At 51.5% G+C, this 26,977-nt stretch overlaps 1 protein-coding gene across 1 annotated transcript in view; it reads right to left on the bottom strand.

The window, feature by feature from the left end:
• Window positions 1–26,977, bottom strand: part of USH2A (usherin) — a 1,098,211-nt gene that overhangs the window by 31,441 nt on the left and 1,039,793 nt on the right. The window contains exons 62-63 of the mRNA XM_075339131.1: window positions 24,820–26,333; window positions 22,941–23,250 (exon numbers count right to left, since the gene is read on the bottom strand). Coding sequence (XP_075195246.1) covers window positions 22,941–23,250; window positions 24,820–26,333 — 1,824 coding nt within the window. The remainder of the gene's footprint in view (window positions 1–22,940; window positions 23,251–24,819; window positions 26,334–26,977) is intronic.

Genomic DNA, 26,977 nt, shown 5'->3' with positions numbered 1-26,977 from the left:
GACTCCAGACACACAGCTAAACGCGACCACACAGTAAGTCCTGACCACATTTGTACACGCAAGCACCCGAGCACTGCTGCCCCTGGGAATCTGCCCGGGGGCTGCAGAAAAAGTCATCGCAGGCCACATGTGGCCCACGGTTGCAACCCCTGAGCTAAAGCAAGACAGGGGCACCCCCTACCACCTACGAGTATCTTCAGCTCAAGGAACACCTACCATTCCCCGCCGAATGCCGTGTCCTTGCCACCTACGCATTGCCCGCAGCACTGTGATGAGGTCACAGAGTGATGTCCTCATCACGGTGGGCCGCGGGATGACGCACCACCTCCCTGCTCTGCTCCACTCACCTTGCTTCCGGCCACATGGCTAATTTGCATGCGATGCCATAGAAAGGCTTCGCATGCAATTTAGCCATATGTGCAGTGGCTGAAGTGACATTGTGGGCCCTTTGCTGCTGCTGTGACTGGGGCCCAGTGAAAAGAGGGGCCTGGCCTTCCCAGGGCTTAATAAAGCTAAGTAATTACCCCGGGCCTCTCCCTTTTCACCGTGCCTGGTACACCAGTCACGGTTGTGATGCCCTGATGGCGGCCCTGAAGGCAGGCGTCATAGGGTGCATGTGTCGTGGGCGGAGGAGGGGACGCTGCGCTCTCCCACTGCTCGGGTCCGGCTGCTGCTACGGTTGCTCGATGGTGGCTCAAGTGGTGGGCCGAATCCCGGGGACTTGAGCGGCGTTCCTCGCCCGTGAGTGAAAAGGGGGGGTTTTGATTGTGGGGATTTGATATTGTCCGTGACGCCACCCACAGTTGTGGTGAGATTGGTGACACCACCGCTGCTCTGGACGGGGATCCCGGGAGCGATGACAGGGAGCAGCCTGGATGTTAGTCCTCCCCTCCGTGGGTAGGGGGGGTTGGTTGTCCCGGGGCCCGGTGATGGGGTAGGGATGGATGGCAGGTGGGTTACGGGGCCTGTTGAGGTGCAGGGTCGCGGGGGCAGAGCTGTGCCGCACGGCACGGTGGTACTCACTCAGCCAATGATGTACACAGAGTCTCCAGTAAAACAAACGGCTGGATGGACGGGTCCCACGACGGCTGCGGTGTTGTTTCTCCCGGCAGGTTGATGGTGATTGCCTTTCCCTGCACCTGTGTAGTGTAAACGGTTCCAATGGGTTCCCACCGGTAACCCGCTCCCCAGCTTGAAGGTTGCTGAAGGAGCCCCTTTTGCCCGCAGGCTCTGGCCCTGGGAACTTTAGCCTTGGTGGTGACTGTGTTTCCCTCTCTCGGTTGGACTGTTGCCTTCTGTCGGGACTTGGCTGCTGGGAAACCCAGGAGGTTCCCTTCGCTAACGGATTTGACAAATTCATGGCGACTCCTAGCCTTGCCGGGGTCCGTAAGCCCCTGCCTGATGGTGCTGGCTTCTCTTTGCGTACCGGTCCGGTACTGCTGGGCCACCGCCCGTCCACGGTCTTTACGGCTAGCTCCAATAGGCCTCTCCTGCAGACGGCCACCACTGTCTGCCAACCTTGCTGTTCCGTCCGGGCCACACACCCGGACCACTTTCTGTCTGCTCCTTCACCACTTTCCTTCCTCTCACTTTCATTTCCCTAACTCATCTCTCCTCTTTTCCCGCCTCCAGGACGGTGTACTCCTCGGTGGGCGGGGCCAACCGCCTGGCCCGCCCCCTGGTGTGAACATCAGCCCCTGGAGGGAGGCAACAAGGGTTTTTGTCTGACTTTGGTGTGCCTGACCGGGAGTGTGGGGTGTGTTGGTGTAGTGTTTGTGACGCCCTGGCTTGCCCAGGGCGCCACATTCCCCTTTAGTAAAATGCAGACCGTCCGCGGGCTGCCCGTCCATCGCCGGCTTTATTTTCACAACTGAAAAGATAAACGGTAAAACAGATTACAAGTATATTAACTTCTTCCCACATCGGGAGGCACATTCTTAACGTTACTAAACAGTTTCGGCTTCCGCTCTCTCCCACCCAAGCAACCTGGCCCTGATGCTGCCCCTAAGCAAATGGGCAGCACTGTGACGGGGGTGTACAACAGAGCAAAGGATGGACGAGGCCGAGGGACGATCCAACAGGTTTATTAACAGGAATGCAAGAACAGCACACGATAAGTCCACGTAAAACAGATTCGGGGGCCCTTCCCGACAATCCTCGGACCGGATTACAAAGCAATCGTCCTTACAGTAGTCCAAAGAGTTCCACACAATCCCACGGGCCGCCACACAGGCCTAGCTCCGTCCGTGTCCACAGCCACACAGGCTGGAGCTCCTGCTCCCTTCAAGTTTCAGCTCACTCTGCCTGAATCTCCCAGGTAAGCAGAGTTTACACTAGTTGGACTCTAGGCCCACCTCCCCCTACTCCCAGGGATGAAAGTGCCTCAAGAGGATATAACCTTGCATTTTAGGGGGGTGATTACCTACAACAATAGAAATGTACACAGAAGTAGTTCAAATAAGACAATGAACCCAGCTTGAAATAGGAATCTGTACAGCATATACAGTGAGAGGGTAAATTACATCTTCACAATCCCTCCCCCTCCCAACTTGTGTACGTACTAGGGACCTCTACAGGTCACTGGTTAAGTACACACAGGCAGAGCGTTACTTACATGTGGCTTCATGCAGCCACGAATTGGCATCGTAGCTCTCCCACATCATTGCCCAGGAGAACAGCTGCAGGCAGACCACCCATCACCCCAACCACACATCGCCTGACCCCAAAACCAAAGCTCAGATCCACAGTGGCTGTGGGAATAGTCCTCCATTGTCCACCAGCCAGTTCAATGACAATCCCAGGTCCTCTATGGATTGCCTCAGGCCGAACCACTCGGGGATCAGCCAGTGTGAGGAAAGCACCCGAGTCACAAAATCCAACAAGTCTCTGTCCATCCAGCACAACCTCCTGCAAGTGCTTACCTCGATGAGCAGAAGTCGTCATAACTGCAGGTCGCACCCCGTAAACTCCTGGTGGTGCAACATGGGCTGAGTCACTAGGCCAGTCCTCACATAGCGGTGCCACATCTTCCTCCATGGCGCTGGGCTGTAAATAATTAACAATCCGATTGGGCGCAGGATCAGTCCTCATTTGAACAGCTGGGCAGGAGACTTGCTGATGCCCTGGCTGTCCACATTGATAGCATCTGAGCTGGGTCTCCCTCCATCCAAGGCGTCCTCTTGGGTAAGGGGTAGGGGAACTTGGAGGCCGGCTCCCACCTGAAGGTGCTGTAGGGGTTTGAGGATGATTCCTCCATGGCCTGGCTGGGCATGAGGCCTGCAAATGCCCGGGATGCCTACAAACATAACACCTGCGCTCTGTTACTTCCTCTCCCCGGCGTATTCCAGAAAGTGCAGTAGAAGCAACTGGAGGCACATTAACACGGGTATCAACATGTGGTGGCTTAGAGGAACGGGGAACAATGGGGACAGAATAACTGGGGGCATCCGGTGTTGTGGAGCTGTTAGGCGTCTCTCCATCCTCCAACAGAACCCTCCACTGAGGCTTGATGGTGAGAGCCTCATCAGCTAGAGCAGCAGCTTCCTCCACTGTCGCTGGTTTTCTCTCACGCACCCATTCCCGGATCTCAGCGGGGCACTTGAAGTAAAACTACTCTTTTAGGAGGACCTGGAGGACGGTCTCCAAGGTTAAGGCCTCCTCTGCCTCCAACCAACGATGCCACAGATGTTTGAGTTTGTGGGCATACATCTTGAAGGACACTTCCTCATCACATGCTAGAGTACGGAACTGAGTCCTCTAAGTGTCTGGCGTTACAGCATAATGTTCTAGAATAGTCTGTTTAATAGCCGCATACTCACAGTTCCACCGATGGTCCATAGCTCTATAGGCTGCAGCAGCTCCACCCTCTAAGAGCCCAACCAGATGCCGGACGCGCTCCCTTTCTGGGACTTCCATTAATCGACACTGATGCTCAAAGTCCTGGAAGAAGCCCTCAATGTCACCAGCAGCCTCATTAAACTGCTTGAAGTCTTTGCGGGACACTCTGGGAAGTTCCCTCATGATGGGTGCTGGGGTTACAGTCTGTCTGGAACCTCTCGCGGCTTCCACAGCGAGCTGCTTATCCAGCAATGCCATCTCCTCCATCCTGCGCTCCTTCTCTTCAGCTCCACGCATGGCCTCCCTCTTATCTTCTATGGTGGCCTCATCTCCAAGCAGTGCCATCTTTTCCTTGTACCACACAACCCATTGACTTTTTTGGGTATTCACCTCCGGCTCCCGTCTTTGCTCCCCTTGCTGTGGAAATTGTTCCTCGGTGCCATCTTGCAGGCAAGCGTGTTCCAATGCCTCAATTAGTTGCTCCTTAGAGAGTCCTTTGTAGCCGACACCTAATTCACGGGCCTTTGTTTGTAGACTCGCCACAGTCCAGTTCCTGTATCCTGAGGTTCTGGTTTCAGACGTCGATTGGCTGTTGTCCTCCATTTCTTCTGCTCTGATCCCGCCGCTGCCAACCAGTTTGTGACGGGGGTGTACAACAGAGCAAAGGATGGACGAGGCCGAGGGACGATCCAACAGGTTTATTAACAGGAATGCAAGAACAGCACACGATAAGTCCACGTAAAACAGATTCGGGGGCCTTCCCGACAATCCTCGGACCGGATTACAAAGCAATCGTCCTTACAGTAGTCCAAAGAGTTCCACACAATCCCACGGGCCGCCACACAGGCCTAGCTCCGTCCGTGTCCACAGCCACACAGGCTGGAGCTCCTGCTCCCTTCAAGTTTCAGCTCACTCTGCCTGAATCTCCCAGGTAAGCAGAGTTTACACTAGTTGGACTCTAGGCCCACCTCCCCCTACTCCCAGGGATGGAAGTGCCTCAAGAGGATATAACCTTGCATTTTAGGGAGGTGATTACCTACAACAATAGAAATGTACACAGAAGTAGTTCAAATAAGACAATGAACCCAGCTTGAAATAGGAATCTGTACAGCATATACAGTGAGAGGGTAAATTACATCTTCACAAGCACCCCTTGACCCCAGTCCAGCACAAGTTACCCGAGCGGGTTCTGTCCTTTTCAGGGGACCCACGTCCATGGGGAACCCCTGAAACCCCCGGAGCATCGCCACCGGTTGCGGTAGTGGCGGGCCTGGGCCATCACTTCCCTCCAGGCCCATCCTCCAAATCAGCCTCTCCGGAGGCGGTAACGGTAAAGCCAAAAAACAACATTTTTATTTACACACCACAAGTTCGTGGTTGCCCTGCCAGTTCTCGGGCTTGTCCGTAGTAGTTTCTACGTATAATTTGCAAACAGTCCCCACGGGGACAACAGTTGCCGGCAAAGACCGGTTCCAATCAAGGTTTGTTAATCTGGTGACATCTTCGGTTATCATTCACTTATCATTCTTTAAAAACTTCCAAAACGGTACTTTCAACACACACTGGTGGTCCCAAAGGGGACAACTTGCAACGGGAGACCGCTGCCCTCATGGTGCACTTTCGTCCTCCCCACCCGGCTCTGGGTGGAAGAACACGGGCACCAGCCCCTCCAGCGCATAGCAGGCGCGGCGAGGAAGGGCCGCCCGATACCCGTTATTTCCGCTCCGGGGAATGTAAGTGGCTTCCATGTCATGCAGGGTGACGACTCCTTCGTCCTCTTCCGAAACGGGCTCGGTATCAGGCCCGGAGTCACTATCATCCGTCCCTGCACCAGGCGGGTTGCCGCCAGCTGCCGCAGTCTCCAGGTTCGCCACTCTCTCAGCCACTGCTATGAAGGGGTGTACGCCCGACGGGCCAGGCGCAGCGCGGTGCACGGGCAAGGAGGACGGAGGCGGCATGGGGGCCAGGGGTAGACCGGGTCCCTCAGCCGCAACGGCCAGTCCCTCGGGGACACAGGGCCGTGGGTCACTCACCAGCTCCTCCATCATGGCCTCCATTCCATACACCCGGGCAACTGCAGCTACCTCCTCCACCTCCGCGGTCCACTGCTCCATCAGCCTACATATCTGACTCCGGTAGTGTCGGCAGATCCCTGCCGTTCGGGCCCTCAGCCATGCCGCTGTTCCAAGCACCGGCTCGGTAGCCTCCGTATAGCTGGGTGGAGCGGACATTCTTTGCAGGGGTCAGTGAATCGTGGGGTCCCGGCGTCCCTGCTTGTATAGCCGCGGGCTACATGCGGCCAAACGCCATCAGTCCCTCTTAGTCTCTTTCCGGCTCCTCCTCTACAGGGGCGGGGTTTTGGCCTTCGCGCCTCCACTGCTCGAGGAGACGCTCGAGCGGGAATCTTTCGCGCCCAAGATGGCGGCTTATCAAATTTTCCGGCCGGACACCTCCGGCGGTAACAAGGCGCACCTCTACCAAACGGCAGAGCGGTAAGATCCTGTTCATGACGCCAAGTTGTCGCAGGCGGAGGAGGGGACGCTGCGCTCTCCCACTGCTCGGGTCCGGCTGCTGCTACGGTTGCTCGGTGGTGGCTCGAGCGGTGGGCCGGATCCCGGGGACTCGAGCGGCGTTCCTCGCCCGTGAGTGAAAAGGGGGGGGTTTGATTGTGGGGATTTGATATTGTCCGTGACGCCACCCACGGTTGTGGTGAGATTGGTGACACCACCGCTGCTCTGGACGGGGATCCCGGGAGCGATGACAGGGAGCAGCCTGGATGTTAGTCCTCCCTTCCGTGGGTGAGGGGGTTGGTTGTCCCAGGGCCCGGTGATGGGGTAGGGATGGATGGCAGGCGGGTTACGGGGCCTGGCGAGGTGCAGGGTCGCGGGGGCAGCGCTGTGCCGCACGTCACGGTGGTACTCACTCAGCCAATGTACACAGAGTCTCCGGTAAAACAAACGGCTGGATGGACGGGTCTCACAGACGGCTGCGGTGTTGTTTCTCCCGGCAGGTTGATGGTGACTGCCTTTCCCTGCACCTGTGTAGTGTAAACGGTTCCAATAGGTTCCCACCGGTAACCCGCTCCCCAGCTTGAAGGTTGCTGAAGGAGCCCCTTTTGCCCGCAGGCTCTGGCCCTGGGAACTTTAGCCTTGGCGGTGACTGTGTTTCCCTCTCTCGGTTGGACTGTTGCCTTCTGTCGGGACTTGGCTGCTGGGAAACCCAGGATGTTCCCTTCGCTAACGGATTTGACAAATTCACGGCGACTCCTAGCCTTGCCGGGGTCCGTAAGCCCCTGCCTGATGGTGCTGGCTTCTCTTTGCGTACTGGTCCGGTACCGCCGGGCCACCGCCCGTCCACGGTCCTTACGGCTAGCTCCAATAGGCCTCTCCTGCAGACGGCCACCACCGTCTGCCAACGTTGCTGTTCCGTCCGGGCCACACACCCGGACCACTTTCTGTCTGCTCCTTCACCACTTTCCTTCCTCTCACTTTCACTTCCCTAACTCATCTCTCCTCTTTTCCCGCCTCCAGGACGGTGTACTCCTCGGTGGGCGGGGCCAACCGCCTGGCCCGCCCCCTGGTGTGAACATCAGCCCCTGGAGGGAGGCAACAAGGGTTTTTGTCTGACTTTGGTGTGCCTGACCGGGAGTGTGGGGTGTGTTGGTGTAGTGTTTGTGACGTCCTGGCTTGCCCAGGGCGCCACACATGCTTAACATGTTTTTCAGCCATTCTACCCAGTCTCGCTATGACATATTGTTCCCTGTAAACTTTGGCAAGTTGCTAAGCATGGCTGGCCCTGATGGACTCAATCACTGACTGGCCTGCCATTTCTGTGCTGGAATCTTGCATCCTGCTGACTATGCCAAGTAGGTTCCTATGATGCAATGACGCAGTAAATACAACATAAGACATACGCAAGGGACAGCTATTATAGGAAACATCAAAAGATCAAAACACAGTCAATAATGTACAAAGTAATTATGCAATATTTCTGCTTTCAGCAGCTTAGGCACTTGATCACAGATACTACCAATGTTAATTGAACCCCGGTCTTTCTGTCAGGGAAGCATCCGCATCACCACAGCTTTTGCCACAATCCCACTTATCTAAAAAAAACTCAATCTTTGAACACACAGGCTCACTAAGTACTGCACGTCTGGACAAGAAGCAATGGTGCGGCTCACTTGGATCTTCTTCTCGACATGGTCTGGAAATGGCATTTGGTCCTCAGTGTTCGGTCTTCGAGTTCCTTCAGGAGTTAGTGGTCAGTATTCAGTTTCCGGTATTAGATCTTTGAGTTCCTTCAGGAGTTGGTGCTCAGTATTCAGTCTTCGGTATTAGATCTTTGGGTTCCTTATGGAGTCCGTAGTTGGTATTCAGTATTCGAACTTTGGGGCCCTTCTGGAGTCTGTGTTTGGTATAACTCAGGTTTTCTCTGGTATCAGGTCTCTCAGAAGTACGTATACGACTGTTATAGGGCCCTCTTCTGCTCACATGTCTACTTCCTTCCAAGTCTTGGCGCTAACTCCCACTCACCTTGGCTTTTATATTAACCAACTGTGCCACAACTGTCACATGACCCGACGTCTCCTCTAAACTCTTCCCTTGAGAGAACGGATGCTCTATTCTTCAGTTCCTGCTTGTCCTTTTTAACCAGCAGATGGCAATATTCACTTGCCTATTTCATTCATCACGCTCTTATATCGTCACAGAAAAAATAAGAAAAACGTATGCACAATTGAGCAATGTAGATGAGCAGCTATTTCATGGTGGGGGTTATAATTCTACATAATTTTGAGGTGAGTGTAGCAGAGGTGACATCACACTGTGACTTTGAGGCTCCAGTAAAGATCGTCCGTCACCAGATTTCACAATACAAACTGGAAAAATTATTAAATAGATATCTTAAACCTGATGTCCTTACTCTGAAAATCCATGTCAGAATGGCCGTATAATTTTTTATGACAATTTATCTCAATCTCCACCCACCAAGCTTTGTTGACAGCTCTTCAAGTTTCCCTCCTCCCTGCTACTGAATCTTCACCCACCTAGACAGATTTAGAGCTGCTCAGTATCTGCCTTCCCTGCTACTGAATCACTACCTACAGAGCCTAATAGATAGCACTTCATTGTCCTAGTCCTTGCTGCTACATCTCTGCATCTCTGTGGAGCACCCTTGGGAATACTCTTCACCGGGCCGGTGAGGGACAGGGGATGTCACGGGTGGCTCTGCCCGATTTTGTGACCCTGAGGTGTCCACAAAGGGATGAAGGGATAGGACTGACGGTGGGATGATGAGGATGTAAGGGGTTGTTGTCTCGTGACGCCACCTGTGGTATGCAGCCAAGGATTAGTCGCCGCTGCGAGTGATGTCTTCTGGGGCGGATGGTGTCGCAGCTTGGACGGTTCGGCTCCCCACAGGTAGAGAGTGCTCCAAGGAGGACGACGGAGGTGGTAGTGATCGGTGGCGCCAGAGCGTGGGGTGACGGCAATGATAGTCTGACACAGTGGGTGCGGTTCAAGGTCTTTACTCACTGTTAGGTCGTCACCCTCAGAGTGCCGGTTTCCGCCGTGATGGGCCCAGCCGATCCCGGATAGTTCAGAGGCCACCACCGGTATTGTGAAGTGTGAGACCTTGCTTCCTTTCGCTTTGTAGTGTGGATCACCGTGGTGTGAAGCTACTTGGGGACCCCTGCCTTTAGTGGTTAAGTTCCTGTCCCGTTCGCAGGCAGCGTGAATCAAATGTGGGCCCGACCATGGTTCTAACTCCTGACTCTGTCTGCTGCTGTGCCCCGGGATCTTTGGTGGCCAGAGAGACGTGAAATACCCCTGTCTGGTAGATTCTGATGGCACAACCTCAAGTGTATGCCACCCTAGGGCTCTGCACCCTGAACTGTGCTGGTACTGAGGGAGCTATTGAGCTCAACCTCCAGCTACCGTGTTGCTCCTCTGTCTCCTCAACTCCACCGGTCGTCTCCTGCTTCTTCCAGTCAGGCTGGTCCTAACTGGGAAAGCTCTGAAGCACTCTCTCCAGTGACCGTTTGTTCTGTGTCCCAGACTATTCTGAAGTAAAAGTCTATGTGTTCTCTAACTTCCCTCATGCTGCCCCCACCTTCCTGATGACTCACTAGTGCTGAGAAAGTTCCGTTGCTATGGTGACCAACTCTAGCCCAGTTCCAGTGGCTGGCTGCTAAGCTGTGTGTTGTGTAAGTGGTGAACACCAGTGGTTAACCTCTTCCATACCTGGGATGAGTACTGCACCTTTACTGAGATGCAATACCCTGCAGCGACTGACATTTCAGAGGCACTACATCTGCATCTCTGACAACTCCCTAGTGTCTTCCTCCCTGATGCTGAAACAAGTAGGACCTAGCATGATTGACAACTTCATGGTGTCCTTCTTCTTTGCTGCTGAATCTCCAACTAGCTGGCCTGATTAACAGCTTCACAGTGTCCTCCTCCCTGCGGCTGTTACATATCTTCCTAACTGGTGTGAATGACTGCTCCTCAGTGTCCTTCCTTCCTGCTGAAATGTCTGATAGATTGTGTCACGTGTGACACAGTCATGTAATTTCTGTCCATCGAAGGACACAGTGTTTGGCTGTGCAGAATTCTCCCTGACTTTCCATTGTTCCTGCTGTCAGTATTCATTGGTATAGGTAGCTTTCCTGCTGGATTCATCTCTCTCTGTTTTGGAAACATCAGCAGCTCAACTTCTGTTTAGCTTTTGATTATCAGTATTCTCTTGGCATTTAATTACCCTTTCTTCCTTTGGACTGGTGCTGGTGATATTTTTCAGTTCAGTTCATTCAAGCCGAGGTTGCAAGCAGGTGGCTTGCTCTCATCTGTGGTATCGTTGCTGAAAAATTTACAGAACTTCTACCCGAGTCATCCATTGATAAGTAGTTCATGCTTTTCCCCCTGTGTGTCCTCCTTGTGTCTTCTATAGTTGTTTGGTGGAGTTAACAAAGAGCTCATCCCATCCGTTTCCTATTTAGCGTCCAGCTCCAGGGATACCTAGGGCCAGGTATCCGGCTTGGCGCATAGGTGCGAAACCTATCTAGGGTGGTAAGAGACCCCAGGGACCAGGAGTAAGTTTGGTCAGGGGTCTTCCTCTCCCTAGACACAGGGGTCCCCTTCCTTTCCCTTTCGCCGTGGGCATGACAAAATCTTAGGGCGGCTTTGCACGTTGCAACATCGCACGTGCGATGTCGGTGGGGTCAAATCGAAAGTGACGCACATCCGGCGTCACTTTCAACATCGTTGTGTGTAAATCCTAGATGATACGATTAACGAGCGCAAAAGCGTCGTTATCATATCATCGGTGCAGGCTCCGACTTTTTCATAATTACGCTGCCGCGACAGGTACGATGCTGTTCTTCGTTCCTGCGGCAGCACACATCGCTGTGTATGAAGCCGCAGGAGCGAGGAACATCTCCTTACCTGCCGCCGGCGGCTATACAGAAGGAAGGAGGTGGGCGGGATGTTTACATCCTGCTCATCTCCGCCCCTCCGCCGCTATTGGCCGCCTGCCGTGTGACGTCGCTATGACGCCGCACGACCCGCCCCCTTAGGAAAGAGGCGGGTCGCCGGCCAGAGCGACGGTCGCAGGGCAGGTGAGTGCATGTGAAGCAGGCGTAGCGATAATTTTCGCTACGCCAGCTATCACAAGATATCGTACCTGCGACGGGGGCGGGGACTATCGCGTGCGACATCGCAGCATCGGCTTGCGATGTCGCAACGTGCAAAGCCTGCCTTACACTGCTCAGTACAATCTGCAGCTGTCGTCAGAGGCTCCAATTATGGCAACATTATGGGTTAAGAGTGACAATAACACCAATTTTGAACTTTTTTTTGGAGGGAGGGGTGGCATACTTTTTAGAAAAGCGCAGTGTCCTGTGCTCTGTTATATAGTAGCAAAAGTATACTTGCAAAGGAGGCAAACAAATAATGCTCTTCTGGCCACCAAAGTGTCAACAAGACCATATTGGTACTTTGAATATCGATAAGGGGAGCTTTTTTGGCTCCAAAGCTCCAAAGATAGTGATGAGACGCTATGAACCCTATAGAAATCCACAGGTCACATGACAAACTCAGCTCTGCTACATCGGTACACTGTAGAAACAACTATTGCACATCATAATACCGTAAATACTGGTTATCTGTAACCTGGAGACCCCAGACAGAGTTTATTAGATATTCAGTATTGAGAAATGTCTGCATTAACCTACCAATAGAAACCGCGCGATTTGCGGACTAAATAACACTCAGCACTTATTAAGCATATTTCCACCAAATTTGCATAGAAAATTAAATTTTGCTTTCATCAAGGAGTGAATAAACATATGGGAGAAGGTGTAATCTTATTTATCACAAATCATTTGTATAATTAAACACGAATATCGCGAAAGGTCGGATGGGGTCGGCATTTGCATCAGTAAGTTCTTTGTGGGGATGTCACCAGCCATAGACGGAGGATATGGATGGGAAGGTTTATAGGGTTAAATTAGGCTCAATAATGGCCAATTACACAGTGATCAATCAGGAAGATTGATCTAAATGGCGATACAAAACGACCGCCTAAGCGATTTTCTGAGCCATATTCCTTACTAAGCTTTTGTGGTTCTGTAGATTTCACAGCAGCCGAAATGAGTTTTGTTTTTACTCAGAATTTTTGTGTTACTTTGTTTCAATCCTTACGTGATACAAAATATAGTACCAACACGTGAAGCAATAACACTGCCCCGCACTGCTACATCAGTCATCATCAGCTGCGGCAGAGGTATGCAGAGAAATCATAGCGACAAGCAGCAAGATTCATTACCTCCACAAATGAGAATATATATATATATATATATATATATATATATATATATATATATATACACTACGACTTTACTAAAATTAATGTCCAATATTCTTATTTAGGTGCAAAGCTCTTAATTTCAGAATATATCTGTATGGCTAATTTTGTTTTTTCTGACCTGAAAAGGATTATACGGTAATTTAGGATACATGCAATCACCACTAGGGGGAGCTCACTGCATATAAATATACAAAGCTAGGATTGAACACCACTAGGTGGAGCTCATTACATACAAATGTATACAGCTGGGGTTAAACTCCACTATAGGGAACTCACTGCATATAGATGTATACAGCTAGGATTAAACTCTTCTAGGGGGAGCTCACTACATATAGATGTATACAGCTAGTGTTGAATTCCTCTAGGGGGAGCTCACTGTGTATAGATGTATACAGCTAGGATTGAACTCCACTAGGGTGACCCCATTGCATATAGATGTATACAGCTGGGATTGAACTCCACTAGGGGGACCTCATTGCATATAGATGTATGCAGCTGGGATTAAACTCCATTACAGGGAGCTCACTGCATATAGATGTATACAGTAAGGATTGAACTCCACTAGGGGGACATCACTGCATATAGATGTATGCAGCTGGGATTAAACGCCATTACAGGGAGCTCACTGCATATAGATGTATACAGTAAGGATTGAACTCCACTAGGGGGAGTTCATTGCATATAGATGTATACAGCTGGGATTGAATGCCAATACAGGGAGCTAACTGCATATACAGATGTATACAGCTAGGATTATATTCCATTAGAGAGAGCTAACTGCATATAGATGTATACAGCTAGGATTAAACTACACTAGAAGGAATTCACTACATAAAGATGTATAACGCTAGGATTGAACGCCAGTAGAGGGAGCTCACTACGTATGTATACAGCTAGGATTGAATTTCACTAGGGGAGCTCACTGTATATAGATGTATACAGCTAGGATTAAACTCTACTGGGGAAGCTCACTGGATAAAGATGTATACAGCTAGGATTGCATTCCACTAGGGGAAGCTCACTGTATATAGATATATACAGCTAGGATTAAACTCCACTAGGGGAAGCTCACTGTATATAGATATATACAGCTAGGATTAAACTCCACTAGGGGAAGCTCACTGTATATAGATGTATATAGCTAGGATTGAATTCCACTAGGGGGAGCTCACTGTATATAGATGTATACAGCTAGGATTAAACTCTACTGGGGAAGCTCACTGGATAAAGATGTATACAGCTAGGATTGCATTCCACTAAGGGAAGCTCACTGTATATAGATGTATACAGCTAGGATTAAACTCCACTAGGGGGAGCTCACTGTATATAGATGTATATGTGGCGCCCTGGACTAGCCAGGTCGTCACAGATAATACACATACACCCCCACCCCCACAGTAACATTAGCCAAACACAAAACCCTTGTTGCCTCCCTCCAGGGGCTGATGTCCACACCAGGTGGGGCGGAGCCAAGCGGTTGTCCCCAACCACCGAGGAGTTCACAGGCCTGGAGGCGGTAAAAGTGACAGAACGAGTTTGGAGTTTGAAGTGTGAGGAGTAAACACTTGGGTGTCTGGGTTTGTGGCCCAGGCACTGACAGCAAGGTTGGCAGACGGTGGTGGCCGTAGGACCGGGGTCGGGCGTTGGCCCGCCGGTACCGACCGGGGAGCGAAGTGAAGCCAGCACACACAGGCAGGGCCATCGGACCCCGACCAGGCTTGGAGCCGCCGACAATAGTGAAATCCGAGTGTGACCGGAACCCCAGGGGTTTCCTAACAGCCAAAGACCCGATAGAAGGCAACCGCCCACACCGTGAGGGTATACAGCTACTGCCTAAGGCTAGAGACCCAAGGGCCAGCACCTGCACGCAAACGGGCTCCTCCGGCATCCATACACCGGGGAGCGGACTACCATTGGGGATCCATCGTAGTCAATCAAGTACATCAAGATGCAGGGAAAGACAGCCGCCATCACCTGTCCGGGGAGTGACACTGCAGCTGGCTGTGGGACCCGTCCATCCAGCCGTTTGGTTTACCGAGGACTTTGTGCATCTCTTACTGAGTGAGTACACCCGTGCCATCCGGCACCACGCCGCGCTGTCCCTGCAACCCTGCACCTCACCAAACCTGCCTCCCCATTACACCACTGGGCCCCGGGACCACCGACCCCTACCCACGGAGGGGGAAAACAACATCCCAGCTGCTCCCTACCATCGCTCCCGGGATCCCCGTCACCAGCAGCGGTGGTGCCCATCTTCACCACAACCCGTGGGTGGGATCACGGACTAAATCCCCCAAACCAACCACCCCTTTCACTCACGGGCGAGAAGCGCCGCTCGAGTCCCCGGTTCTGGCCCACCGCTCGAGCCACCGAGCAGCAGCCGCAGCAGCGCCGGACCCGTGCATTAGCGAGCGACCAGCAGCGGCGGCGTCCTCCCCGCTCGCGACAACTTGGCGTCACGAACAGGATTGAACCCTTCTACTTACCAGTAGAAGTGTGCCTTGTGATCTCCGCCGGCGGTGTCCAGCCGAAAATTTTGAAGCGCCGCCATCTTGGCGTGAAAGTCTCCCGCTCGAGCGTCTTCTCCGAGCAGGGAAGGCGCGAAAGCGAAGCCCCGCCCCCAACAAACAGAAGTGCTGAAGAGTACCAAAAGGGGGCGGGTGTGTGTCTGCCTAATGTAGCCAAGGCTATAAAAGCGGGGACGCCATGACTCTGCAAACATTTGGTTCCTGGAACACTGCTGCGTACGATGTCCCGTCCGTCCAGCACCGCGGAAAGCCCCCAGCCCACGCCAGGAACAGTGGCGTGGGTGGAAGCCCGGACCGCACAAATGTGCTGACGCTTTCAAGCCCAGGTCCGGTTCTTGATGGAGCGCTGGGTGGCTGAGATGGAGGAAGTGGCGGCGGCCGTGCGGAGGCGCGAAGTGGAGGCAGAGTTGGAGGAGTGGGTAAGCGACCCACGCCCCTGTGTCCGAGAAGGACCGGCCGCTGCAGCTGAGGGGCCCGGCCTGCGCCCGCTCACCCTCCTGCCTCTCCCGCCATCCGTACCGGTTGCTGTTGCCCCTCCGCTCAGTCCGCTACCCCCAACACCGGTAGCGGAATCCAACCCGTCCGCCCTAGAGGACCGGCCTGGGGGCGTTGTTCGGGAACGGCCTGTATCCCTCCCTCTGCCATGGAAGGCCCCGCAGGAAGTAGCCGTCCGCGACGAGAAGCCGTTGGCCCCGGAAATGGCCGCACCTGAGACCGTCCCGGCTCCGGCAGTCCGCCCGGCCGTGGAAGAACCGGCCGCTGCCGGCCCGAAGGCCCAACCGGTGAGGCCAACTGTCCCTGAATTCTCGGCTGAGGCTGCGCCGCGCCGCCACTACACAGCAGCAGTACAGGCCACGTCACCGCAGGACCCTCACGAGAGAGTACCGGTAGTGGCCGGTGTGGGCGCGGTCCAGCGGGGCCCGACCCGGGCGCAGGGGTCTGCCAACGCCCCTTATTGGGACAGGGAACAAAACCCCTTGGGCCAGGAGATTGCCGCCAGAGAGTAGCAGAGGGCAGAAGTAATGGCGCGAGTAATTAAAGAAAAGGATGCACTCCGCCATGCTACCTTCCGGGTGCGGGGCCCGGTGTACGAAGGCCAAGTCCGTCAGTTTGACACGCGGAGGGGGTTCGGATTCATATACGAGCCGGGCCTGGAGGCCGAAGTGTTTGTGGCCCGCCACGATGTGAACTCACATCTTCCTACGGGCCACCCAGGTCGCGATCTATTGCCGGGCAACCTGGTGACTTACACCCAGCACTGCGGGGAGAGGGGCTGGTTCGCCCTGGACGTTAAGGAAAGGAAGACCCGCGGTGAGCAGATGCGGCCCCAGCCCCCCCCTCCTACACCAAGCCGTCCGGATGTTGAGCTGGAAGAGGTCGTAGAAGAGTACGACCTCAAGTAGTGACAGCGGTCCTCCGTTGCAAGCAAGTTGTTCCCCGTTGGGACCCTCAGCAGTTTAAATGAATGACAAAAATCAACCGAGTTTTTCATCTGATTATCTGTGTGATTATTCCGGCCATTGCCAGCAAGTTGTCCCCGGAGGGACTCTCTGTGTTTTAACTACCCACATGAGGAACTACTCATGGACATGGCCGAGAACTGGCAGGCCACCCACGAACTTGTGGGTTTGTAAATAAGTGTTGGGATGGAAACCGTTGCCGCCTCCGGAGAGGCAGATTGGAGGAAGGGCCCGCATCAGAGCAGGCTGGGGCCCGGCCACCACCAGGACCGGTGGCCATCCTCCGGGGGGTCAGGGGTCCCCCTGGACGTGGGGTCCCCTGAAGTGACAGCTGGGTGCGAGTAACCGTACCCGTTCCCGCTCGGGCAGCCTGAACCTGGACTGTGGTCAAGGGGTGCTGCCCACTTCTTAGGGGCAGCATCAGGGCTAGGTTGCTTGGGTGGGAGAGTGGAAGACATCCGTCCGTCCGTCATTATTAAAAATATATGCGCAACGTTCAAGTGTCCTAACAAAAATGCTTATGTTTGAAATGTTAACGTGTTATTTATGTTTTTACAGTTTTTGAAAAAAAATAAAACCGGTGATGGACGGGCAGCCCGCGGACGGTCTGCATTTCACCAAGGGGGAATGTGGCATCCTGGACTAGCCAGGTCGTCACAGATAACACACAAACACCCCCACCCCCATTAGACAGTAACATTAGCCAAACACAAAACCCTTGTTGCCTCCCTCCAGGGGCTGATGTCCACACCAGGTGGGGCGGAGCCAAGCGGTTGGCCCCACCCACCGAGGAGTTCACAGGCCTGGAGGCGGGAAAAGTGACAGAACGAGTTTGGAGTTTGAAGTGTGAGGAGTAAACACTTGGGTGTCTGGGTTTGTGGCCCAGGCACTGACAGCAAGGTTGGCAGACGGTGGTGGCCGTCTGCAGGAGTGGTGAAGCAACGCGGAACCGTAGGACCGGGGTCGGGCGTTGGCCCGCCGGTACCGACCGGGAGCGAAGTGAAGCCAGCACACACAGGCAGGGCCATCGGACCCTGACCAGGCTTGAAGCCGCCGACAATAGTCAAATCCGAGTGTGACTGGAACCCCAGGGGTTTCCTAACAGCCAAAGACCCGATAGAAGGCAATCGCCCACACCGTGAGGGTATACAGCTACCACCTAAGGCTAGAGACCCAAGGGCCAGCGCCTGCGGGCAAACGGGCTCCTCCGGCATCCATACACCGGGGAACGGACTACCGTTGGGGATCCATCGTAGTCAATCAAGTATATCAAGGTGCAGGGAAAGACAGCCGCCATCACCTGTCCGGGGAGTGACACTGCAGCCGGCTGCGGGACCCGTCCATCCAGCCGTTTGGTTTATCGAGGAGTTTGTGCATCTCTTGCTGAGTGAGTACACCCGTGCCATCCGGCACCGCGCCGTGCTGTCCCTGCAACCCTGCACCTCACCAACCCTGCCTCCCCATCACACCACCGGGCCCCAGGACCACCGACCCCTACCCACGGAGGGGGAAAACAACATTCCAGCTGCTCCCTACCATCGCTCCCGGGATCCCCGTCACCAGCAGCGGTGGTGCCCATCTTCACCACAACCTGTGGGTGGCGTCACGGACTAAATCCCCCAAACCAACCACCCTTTCACTCACGGGCGAGGAGCGCCGCTCGAGTCCCCGGATCCGGCCCACCGCTCGAACCACCGAGCAGCAGCCGCAGCAGCGCCGGACCCGGCGTTAGCGAGCGACCAGCAGCGGCGGCGTCCTCCCCGCCCGCGACATATACAGCTAGGATTGAACTTCACTTGATGGAGCTCATTGCATATACAGATTTATAGAGCTAAGATTGAATTCTACTAAGCAGGGCTCATTGCATATAGATGTTTTCTAGGACACATGTGTGGCGCCCCTGGGCTTCAGGCACCACAGGGTATTACACCACTTTTCAGGGGTAATATCTATCCTGGGTCAGGAGGGAGTTAACCTGCTGGTGCCTTCACAAAATACACACAAACAACAGCAGGTGCTTACTCACAGAGGGTTGGACTAGGGCAGACAGGGTACCCAGCCATCATGAAGCATGAGACTTCCCTATTTGCTAGGACAACCACTGGGGGCGGGCACCACATGAGGTTGAAGTAGGCGCAGCCATCACACTTTAGACAGAACCTTCCTGGGCTGGGGCACAGCTTGGGATAACATATAGCACTGATAACTGGAGTTAAGCGGGCTTTACACGCTGCGACATCGCTAGCATCGGCTAGCGATGTCGAGCGCGAAAGCACCTGCCCCCGTTGTACGTGCGATATTATCGCTACGGCAGCGTCACACGCACATACCTGCTCTGCGACGTCGCTCTGGCCGGCGAACCGCTTTCTTTCTAAGGGGGCGGTTCATTCAGCATCACAGCGACGTCACACGGCAGGCGTCCAATAGAAGTGGAGGGGCGGAGATGAGCAGGACGTAACATCCCGCCCACCTCCTTCCTTTTGCATTGCCGGTGGAGGCAGGTAAGGAGATGTTCGTCGCTCCTGCGGTGTCACAAACAGCGATGGTGCAGTGGTGCCGCAGGAACGAGGAACAACATCGCTAATAAGCATTAAACGATTTTTTGTTTCAGGACGACCTTTCTGCGGCAAACGATTTTGACCGCTTTTGTGATTGTTTAAGGTCGCTCAAAAGTGTTACACGCTGCGATCTCGTTAATGAAGCCGGATGTGCCTCACAAACACCGTGACCCCGACGATAATTAATTAACGATATCGTAGCGTGTAAAGCCTGCTTTAGTGTTTCTCTCTCTTCGTGGGCCCGTGGCTTGAAGCAGGAGGCTCGGCCCAGGTTCCGGATAGCAACCGAGGGACACTTCAATAAAAGACTTTCACGGGCACTGGCGGTGACCGCCAATGGATCCGGGATCGGCTGGAGCCCATCGTGGCAGAGAACGGTACTCTGGAGCAGCGTCTGAACAACCTGTGAGTAATAAGATTTGGAACCACAGCCCCCGTCTCTGCCTCTCCTTTACCGGCGCCGGCACCCAGCGTTGCGGCACCAACAGGGACTGCCATCACACCCCCGCCATCCTCCCCGGGGTAATCCTGCTCCACCTGTAGGGAGCGACACCATCCCGGCTGCACTTAAGGGGGCTTTACACGCTACGATATCGTTAATGTTTGGTCGCCGGGGTCAAGTTGTTAGTGACGCACATCCGGCGTCATTAATGATATCACAGCGTGTAATACTTACCAGCGACCTTAGGCGACCTCAAAAATGGTGAAAATCGTTCACCATGGAGAGGTCGTCCCAAAGTCAAAAATCGGTAAGGGTTGTTTAGCGTTGTGGTTCATCGCTCATGCGGCAGCACACATCGCTATGTGTGACACCGCATCAGCGAGGAACATCTCCTTACCTGCCGCCGGCCCCAATGAGGAAGGAAGGAGGTGAGCGGGATGTTACGTCCTGCTCATCTCCGCCCCTCTGCTTTGATTGGCCGGCCGCTTAGTGATGTTGCGGTGACGTCGCTGTGATGCCGAACGTCCCTCCCCCTTGAAGGAGGGATTGTTCGGCAGTCACAGCGACAACGCCGACCAGGTAAGTATGTGTGACGCTGCGTAGCGATAATGTTCGCTACGGCAGCGATCACAAACAATCGCATGCGCGACGGGGCGGGTACTTACACGGTCGCTATCGCTAGAAATTGCTAGCGATATCGCTACCGTGTAAAGCCCCCTTTAATATCTGCACGGCAAGAGAGCCTCCAACGGCGACCCCCATCCCTGGCCACATACCACAGGTGGTGTCACGATCACCTTAAAAGACTTTCCTAACCTCCGACTACTACCTCCATCCTCCCTGCCACCGTCCAATCCTCCTTCCTGCACAGCTTGGGGCAACAGAATCGGGCCAGGCCACCCCGTGACGACACAGAGGATCTGCACCCCCGACCCAGCAACGAGTAGGTTAAAAAATCTGCCTCGTGGGACGCTGCACATGCATAGTACATTAAATTTATCTATGGTACGTTATAAGGTGCACAGTGGTGGCACTATTATGTGGGACACTAAAATCACCTGTGTTTTTGTGTTTCACATCCGGTCCAGTAACAGGGAAAAATACAGCAGCAGCTCAGCATTAGGGTTACAGTACGATGAGGAGTTTGTACAGATTGTGAATAGATGGGGACGGGGCTGGAAATGGAAGAAGTGAAATGCGTTTTTCTTGTAAACTTTGCAGATGAGCTGTTACTGGAAGAATCTGTCAAGGTGGTCAAAGCCAAATGGAAAAGAGGGGGAAAAATTGGGAAAAGTGAACGACTCCATTAGAAAGAATGTCAGCTGTAAGTCAACATCTACAGTGATACTGTAACCTCTGGTATGTTCTGGTGGACTGGTATCTACCACTATATGGTCACTATGTTGCAGTAATATCAGTGCTGGTCTTTGAATAGAGATTTATTTTCAGTAACAGCCTGGTCATCTGCAGAAGTTCCCCTATACCCACTATTAGGGTGCACGTTTATGGTGTGTCAATGTCATGTCCCACGACTTGGGAATTGTTCACTGTTTTGCATTATTCTGTTTTGTCTTTTATGTTCCTAGGTAGAAGCTTTGACTTCACTGTATTTTGTCCCTACTTTCTCCCTGTAGCTCTGTGATGTCAGTTTCCCCGCCCTTCTTCTCCGTCTAGTCTGTCGTACCAGCCATCTTATGTATGCTGTCCAGAGAAAAATCACTCTTTGTACTTGCCCCATTGTCATCAATATAAGATTTTCCGTTAAAAACATTCTTTTCCTGGAGTCGTCTCCTGTCCGCGTTACACTATCTGAAGAACCGATATGAACGTGAGTATACTATTTGAGGAACCGATATGAACCTGAGTACAGGTCAATACGAAGGGCCCAAGAAGAAGCGGTCTGCTCAGGCACCACCACGTTCTACATCTTCGTGAGTCAGAATAGCCACCATAGATGTAATCAGACTGTATTTTCTGACTATATATCCACTGATCTAACATGAAAATTCACTTTAAAATGTAAAAAACCTGGAAAATTAAGTATTTCACCAATCAGCCTACATTCCCGGCAATGTAAAACATGCCCGCAGCGCAAAAACCTTATAAAGCCCTTATAAGTAATAGAACACAGAAGACTAAAGGCAAGTCATTTAATAATCTGCTTTCTATGGGTATGTAATGAAATAGTTATGGTTTTCCCACGAGAGCGATAAGGATATATTAAAAGGTCTTTCCAATATCTTTAATAGCTGAGGGCAACAGCTGATTCAATAGATTCGATCAAAATCATCAGTTCCTCGGCTGCCGGTGATTTATCTCGCCTGCTCTTTCCACTCATCACTCATCTTAGTTTGCTTTTCACCGCTCATAAATTATGCCTCATAAATAAAAATACACAATCAAGAAAATCATATCAATTCATCCGCAGTGAATAAATAGCTGCCCCATAGCACTCTCCCCCGGGTCTACTCAGCGGACCTATTTTATATTTCATGCTAGCAGTTTGTAATTGGCCAATTCCAGAAAGTCTGCCTGCCATATTCTCCGCTTTACGGAGAATTAAGGGTGTTTTCTCAAATTGGTAAATATCGGCAAAGAAATATCCAATGTTACAAATTGAAATTTGCTAATTAATTTTTTTGTGGCACAGCATGAGGTCAAAGTTTTCCCCTTTAAGATTTAGGGTGCATGCTCGGCATTAAATTGACCCAGAATAAGACCAGGTCATTGTATACTAAGACTAAAGATGCTTGAGTAAAGGCCACTTTACACGCTGCGACATTGCTCAAGCGATCTCGTTGGGGTCACGGAATTAGTGACGCACATCCGGCCACATTAGCGATGCCGTTGCGTGTGACACCTATGAGCGATTTTGCATCGTCGTAAAAACGTGCAAAATCGCTCATCGGTGACATGGGGGTCCATTCTCGAATATCGTTGCTGCTGCAGTAACGATGTAGTTCGTCGCTCCTGCAGCAGCACACATCGCTCCGTGTGACACCGCAGGAACGAGGAACCTCTCCTTACCTGCCTCCCGCCCGCAATGCGGAAGGAAGGAGGTGGGCGGTATGTTCGTCCCGCTCATCTCCGACCCTCCGCTTCTATTGGGCAGCGGTTCAGTGACGCTGCTGTGACATTGCTGTGACGCTGAACGAACCGCCCCCTTAGAAAGGAGGCGGTTCGCCGGTCACAGCGACGTCGCAGGGCAGGTAAGTAGTGTGACGGGTCCGGGCGATGTTGGAAATCATACCTGATACTCATACTCTGTATATGGCTGCAAATCTTCATCCTGAAATGACAATGAGGACCCATTGAAGACCAATTTTGTGGTCAACTTTTCTCTGAGGTCATTTAGCCTCCTGCGATACACATCATATCTTATGATTTTCCCATTTGGTTGTTGGGGTCCATTCCAAGCCAGTAATGGTGCCTGAGTGTTCTTCTGAACATCAATTAGGGGGGCAGCTTGCGATTCTGGGGGAGCCTCCATAGTATGACCAGTCATCCATTCACTTACTGCACATCCAAGCAGAGTACAGGCTTGGACCCTTGCTTCATACCTGTAAGAAAAAGTAATATGTTTATGAGAAACATTAAAAAAAAGAAAGACGCTGATTCGGGAAAATTAGGATTGTATTTTGGTTACTTATTGGAGGGAGACTATAGTTGGGGTTCATAAAGGTGTAACATCAAGTTATTGGCTCCCATTGCATAATCTATAACTGGATGCCCCACCCACCATATTAAATTTATAATACTGGTGTCATGTAGCAGAGCGTCCTGTAGACCTCCCCTGGCAGAAGAGCCTGGAAGCTACTGCAACCTCTGTTGTCCCAATAGGGTAAATATCTCACATTGACAATGATTTTGCAGACCTCTGCCTATCATTAAAGGTGTATTCTGTGAATAATACATTTTTACTTATACAATGCTTAGTTGAAAACTCCTAAATTAATGGGGGTACATTCGCTGAGGTCCCCACTGATCGACAAAAATGAGGTTCAAAGTCCCTTGTATGAATTTACCCTCACATGAGACTGCAGAGTCAAGTGCTATGGTGCCTGACTTCATCAGTTACATAGACCTAGAATGACACACTAGAGCAAAAAGGAGTTTGACGCACAACAAAAAAACACCAAAACAACACCACAAATGGGGGAACACGGGAACAAAATACAACAGAGGGGTGAGGGGGACCCTCCTGAACTCTCCACAAGCTGACACCTGAGCTCTAGTATCCCTATACAGGTTTTTTTAAACCTGTCGGTCAGCAGGATACCTTGGGCCCTCAGCTGGCTCTAAACTCACCCTGCCTAGTGAGTAGGCCGATGAGTTCACTAGACTCACCACTACAATACAGAAACACAAGAGAAAGAAAACAAACAGAGGAAATTCCACAACACAAAAGGATAGCTTCTGGAACACTTCAACTCAGCTTCTTCCACCAAGGGGGCCAGTATACAAATGGATTAGTATCAACAGCAGGGATTGCTGAGTAGCACCTCTATTTAAACCTGAGGGGCATGACTACAAAGTAATTGCAGCTGAAGCACTCGGCTAGAGACTACTGGAGAAGCTGCAAGCAGCAAAACTGAATTAAACATTTAGGTACTAAAGGAAACAAAACAACATTTACATGCAGAGTCCCAGAGAGAGATAAGGGCCTCCAGGCCTCAAGCTGCCACTAAATTCCAAAAACAGGGAGGCGACCGTGACATATAATCATCAGACTTCATCAGTCCCTTAGACCAGTGCTCCTCAACTCCGGTCCTCATGGCCTACCAACAGTGCAAGTTTTCAGAATTTCCTTAGCAATACTAAGCAATGATGTTGGACTCATCACCTATACAGATGATTAAATTATCACATGTGCAATGCTATGGAAATCCTGAAAAATTGCACTGTTGGTGGACCTTGAGGACCGGAGTTGGGGAACACTACCGTAGACTTTGGATGGAATGCTAGAGGGCATGTGCTACTTTTTTTTTCTATTCGTACGAGACACTGGACCCCAGTTTGATGGGGCCTAAGCTGTCAAAACTCCAATGATCTATTGACTACCAATTTATAGCCTGTATGGACAACATCAGGATGATCATGAGATCCACCAACAACATGATTGAACTTACTGTGTATATGGTTTCAGGTCCTTGATTAGATATGATAGGTCATTCTGAAAGGTAAAGGAGCTGTTCAATGTATGCTGTATAGCTTTCATTTGAGCTGGGTGATGAACATAAAGAGTATAATTGAGTATGGGGCCATTAACCTTCAGAGGAGGTCTCCAAGTAATCCTTATCTCATGGGCACTTTTTGCATGAAGTCCAGGTGGCTCCATACCAGAAGGCGAGGACGACTGAGTCTTAATACTTGCAGGTGAGCTTAAACAACTCCCTTGGCTATTGCTGGCATGTACGGTGTAAGAGTATTCTGTTCCTGGTTCCAATCCAAAGTCATGATAGTGACTATCCAAACCGGTATATATCAGTTGACCATCTCTTCGTAGCTCATAGTTTGTGATTTCGCCGTTAGGTCTTTCGGGGTTTTGCCATGCGATTTTAATGGACTGTGCACTTGTAACGACTAAACTTGGTTCTTTCATGTGTGATGGAAGGGCTTCTTTTGTTCTGACTAACGTGTCTGAGCTACATGTGCAGCCTCCATTGGTGCAAGCAACCAGACTAACATTATAAGTCATGAAGGGCTGGAGATGGGATATGATTATGAATAATCTTCTTCCAGCAAAGTATGTCTCATTATCAAGTCTGACAATATATTTAGTGATTTCCCCATTCTGTATGGAGGGTGGAGACCAAGAAACATTGACTTCTGTTGCGCTAAGGGCTGCAGTTATTGGTGCGTTTATTGCACCTGGTGGACCTTCTAAGGTTCTTATGTGTGCAGGATCACTAATAGTACAACCGCCTAATGTACAGGCCACTATGGAGTACGTGTACTCGGAATAAGGTAACAAATCTTCATCTGTATAATTTAATGTTGCATAGTCGAAACTAAAGGGTAATGTTATATTATTTTTATGCAGTTTATAATACAATATCTTCCCATTGTCTTCTTCTGGTTTGGTCCATTGGATAAAGATGTGGTTGGGGTTTTGAGTATCATAGAATAATTTAGGAGGAAGGATAAAAGTGGGTGCTGCTTGACTGGTTTGCCCAACTGTCCATGTACTATCTGCATATCCGACAGAGTTCCAAGCCCGAACCTTATACTCATAGTCCGTCCATGGCTTCAGTCCTCCGTCAGTATAGGTAAACAACACAGGCTCCATGCTCAACTGCCTAAAGACAACAGTTTCAGCCATGTTCTTTCGACTCCCCAAGGAATTATCTAGTGTGGACCTTTTAATGATGTCATATTGTATCATTTTTCCATTTGGGTGAACTGGAGGGGACCAGGTGAGCTGAATGTGGGTGGCATTAAGTGGTTTAATTTGAGCAGGGGGCTGCGATATTGGAGAGGCTTCTTCTGTCTGGACATGATGAGAAAAGGACTGGGTGCATCCGGCCGCAGTACAAGCTTCAAGTTCTAGGGTATAAACCGTGAATGGTTCAAGGCGACGGAGCAAGAATTGTTGGGAAAGGCCGCTGTATTCAAGATGGCCATCACTATATACATTATACACCTAAAAAAAACAGAAGAAAAAAGTATACAAAAAAAAAATAGTGGTTACTGTTTATCCTTTAATACAGAAGATAATTTAAAATAACTTTAAAGTAGATCATTTTAATTAGGGTTTCAACAGAGGAATCTATAACTTAGTGTACGCCCATGCCAGTGTCCCAGGTCTGTTCTGCCCCCCTCTCTCGGCGGGGTTGCCGGCACTCTCACCTTCCTGCCTGCACTGTCGTGACTGGTCCGTTTATGGTTCCTGCTGGTGCCTCCCAGGAGTGCCCGTAGGGTGGACACGCAGACACCCCCCCTTTTCTTACAGAGCCAGTACGCCCTTAACATGAAGAGCCTTTCAGCATGGCTGAGAGTCAGCAGGTGTTTAAGGCACCCACCCCTTAAGGGAGGTGCCTGGTCAACGAGTTCTATATGTTGCTAGTTCTCAGGTCCCTTGTGATGCTGCTGCTGTTACTGTGCTGTTGATGATTCCTGTCTGTGTTTCAGTGCATATCATGTCTGCTGCAACTACTCACTCTGGCAGCTCTTATGACATCCGCTGCTGCTGCCACAACTATTCACATTGGCCCTTCTTATGACATCTGCTGCTGCTGCTCCTACAACCAGAGACTGTTTGTGTCTGTTGCGCCAGCTGCTGAGGTA

Source organism: Anomaloglossus baeobatrachus, chromosome 3 (assembly GCF_048569485.1).
Source record: "Anomaloglossus baeobatrachus isolate aAnoBae1 chromosome 3, aAnoBae1.hap1, whole genome shotgun sequence".
In the NCBI taxonomy this organism is placed as follows: Eukaryota; Metazoa; Chordata; class Amphibia; order Anura; family Aromobatidae; genus Anomaloglossus; species Anomaloglossus baeobatrachus.
This window is presented reverse-complemented; position numbering and strand designations above follow the sequence as displayed.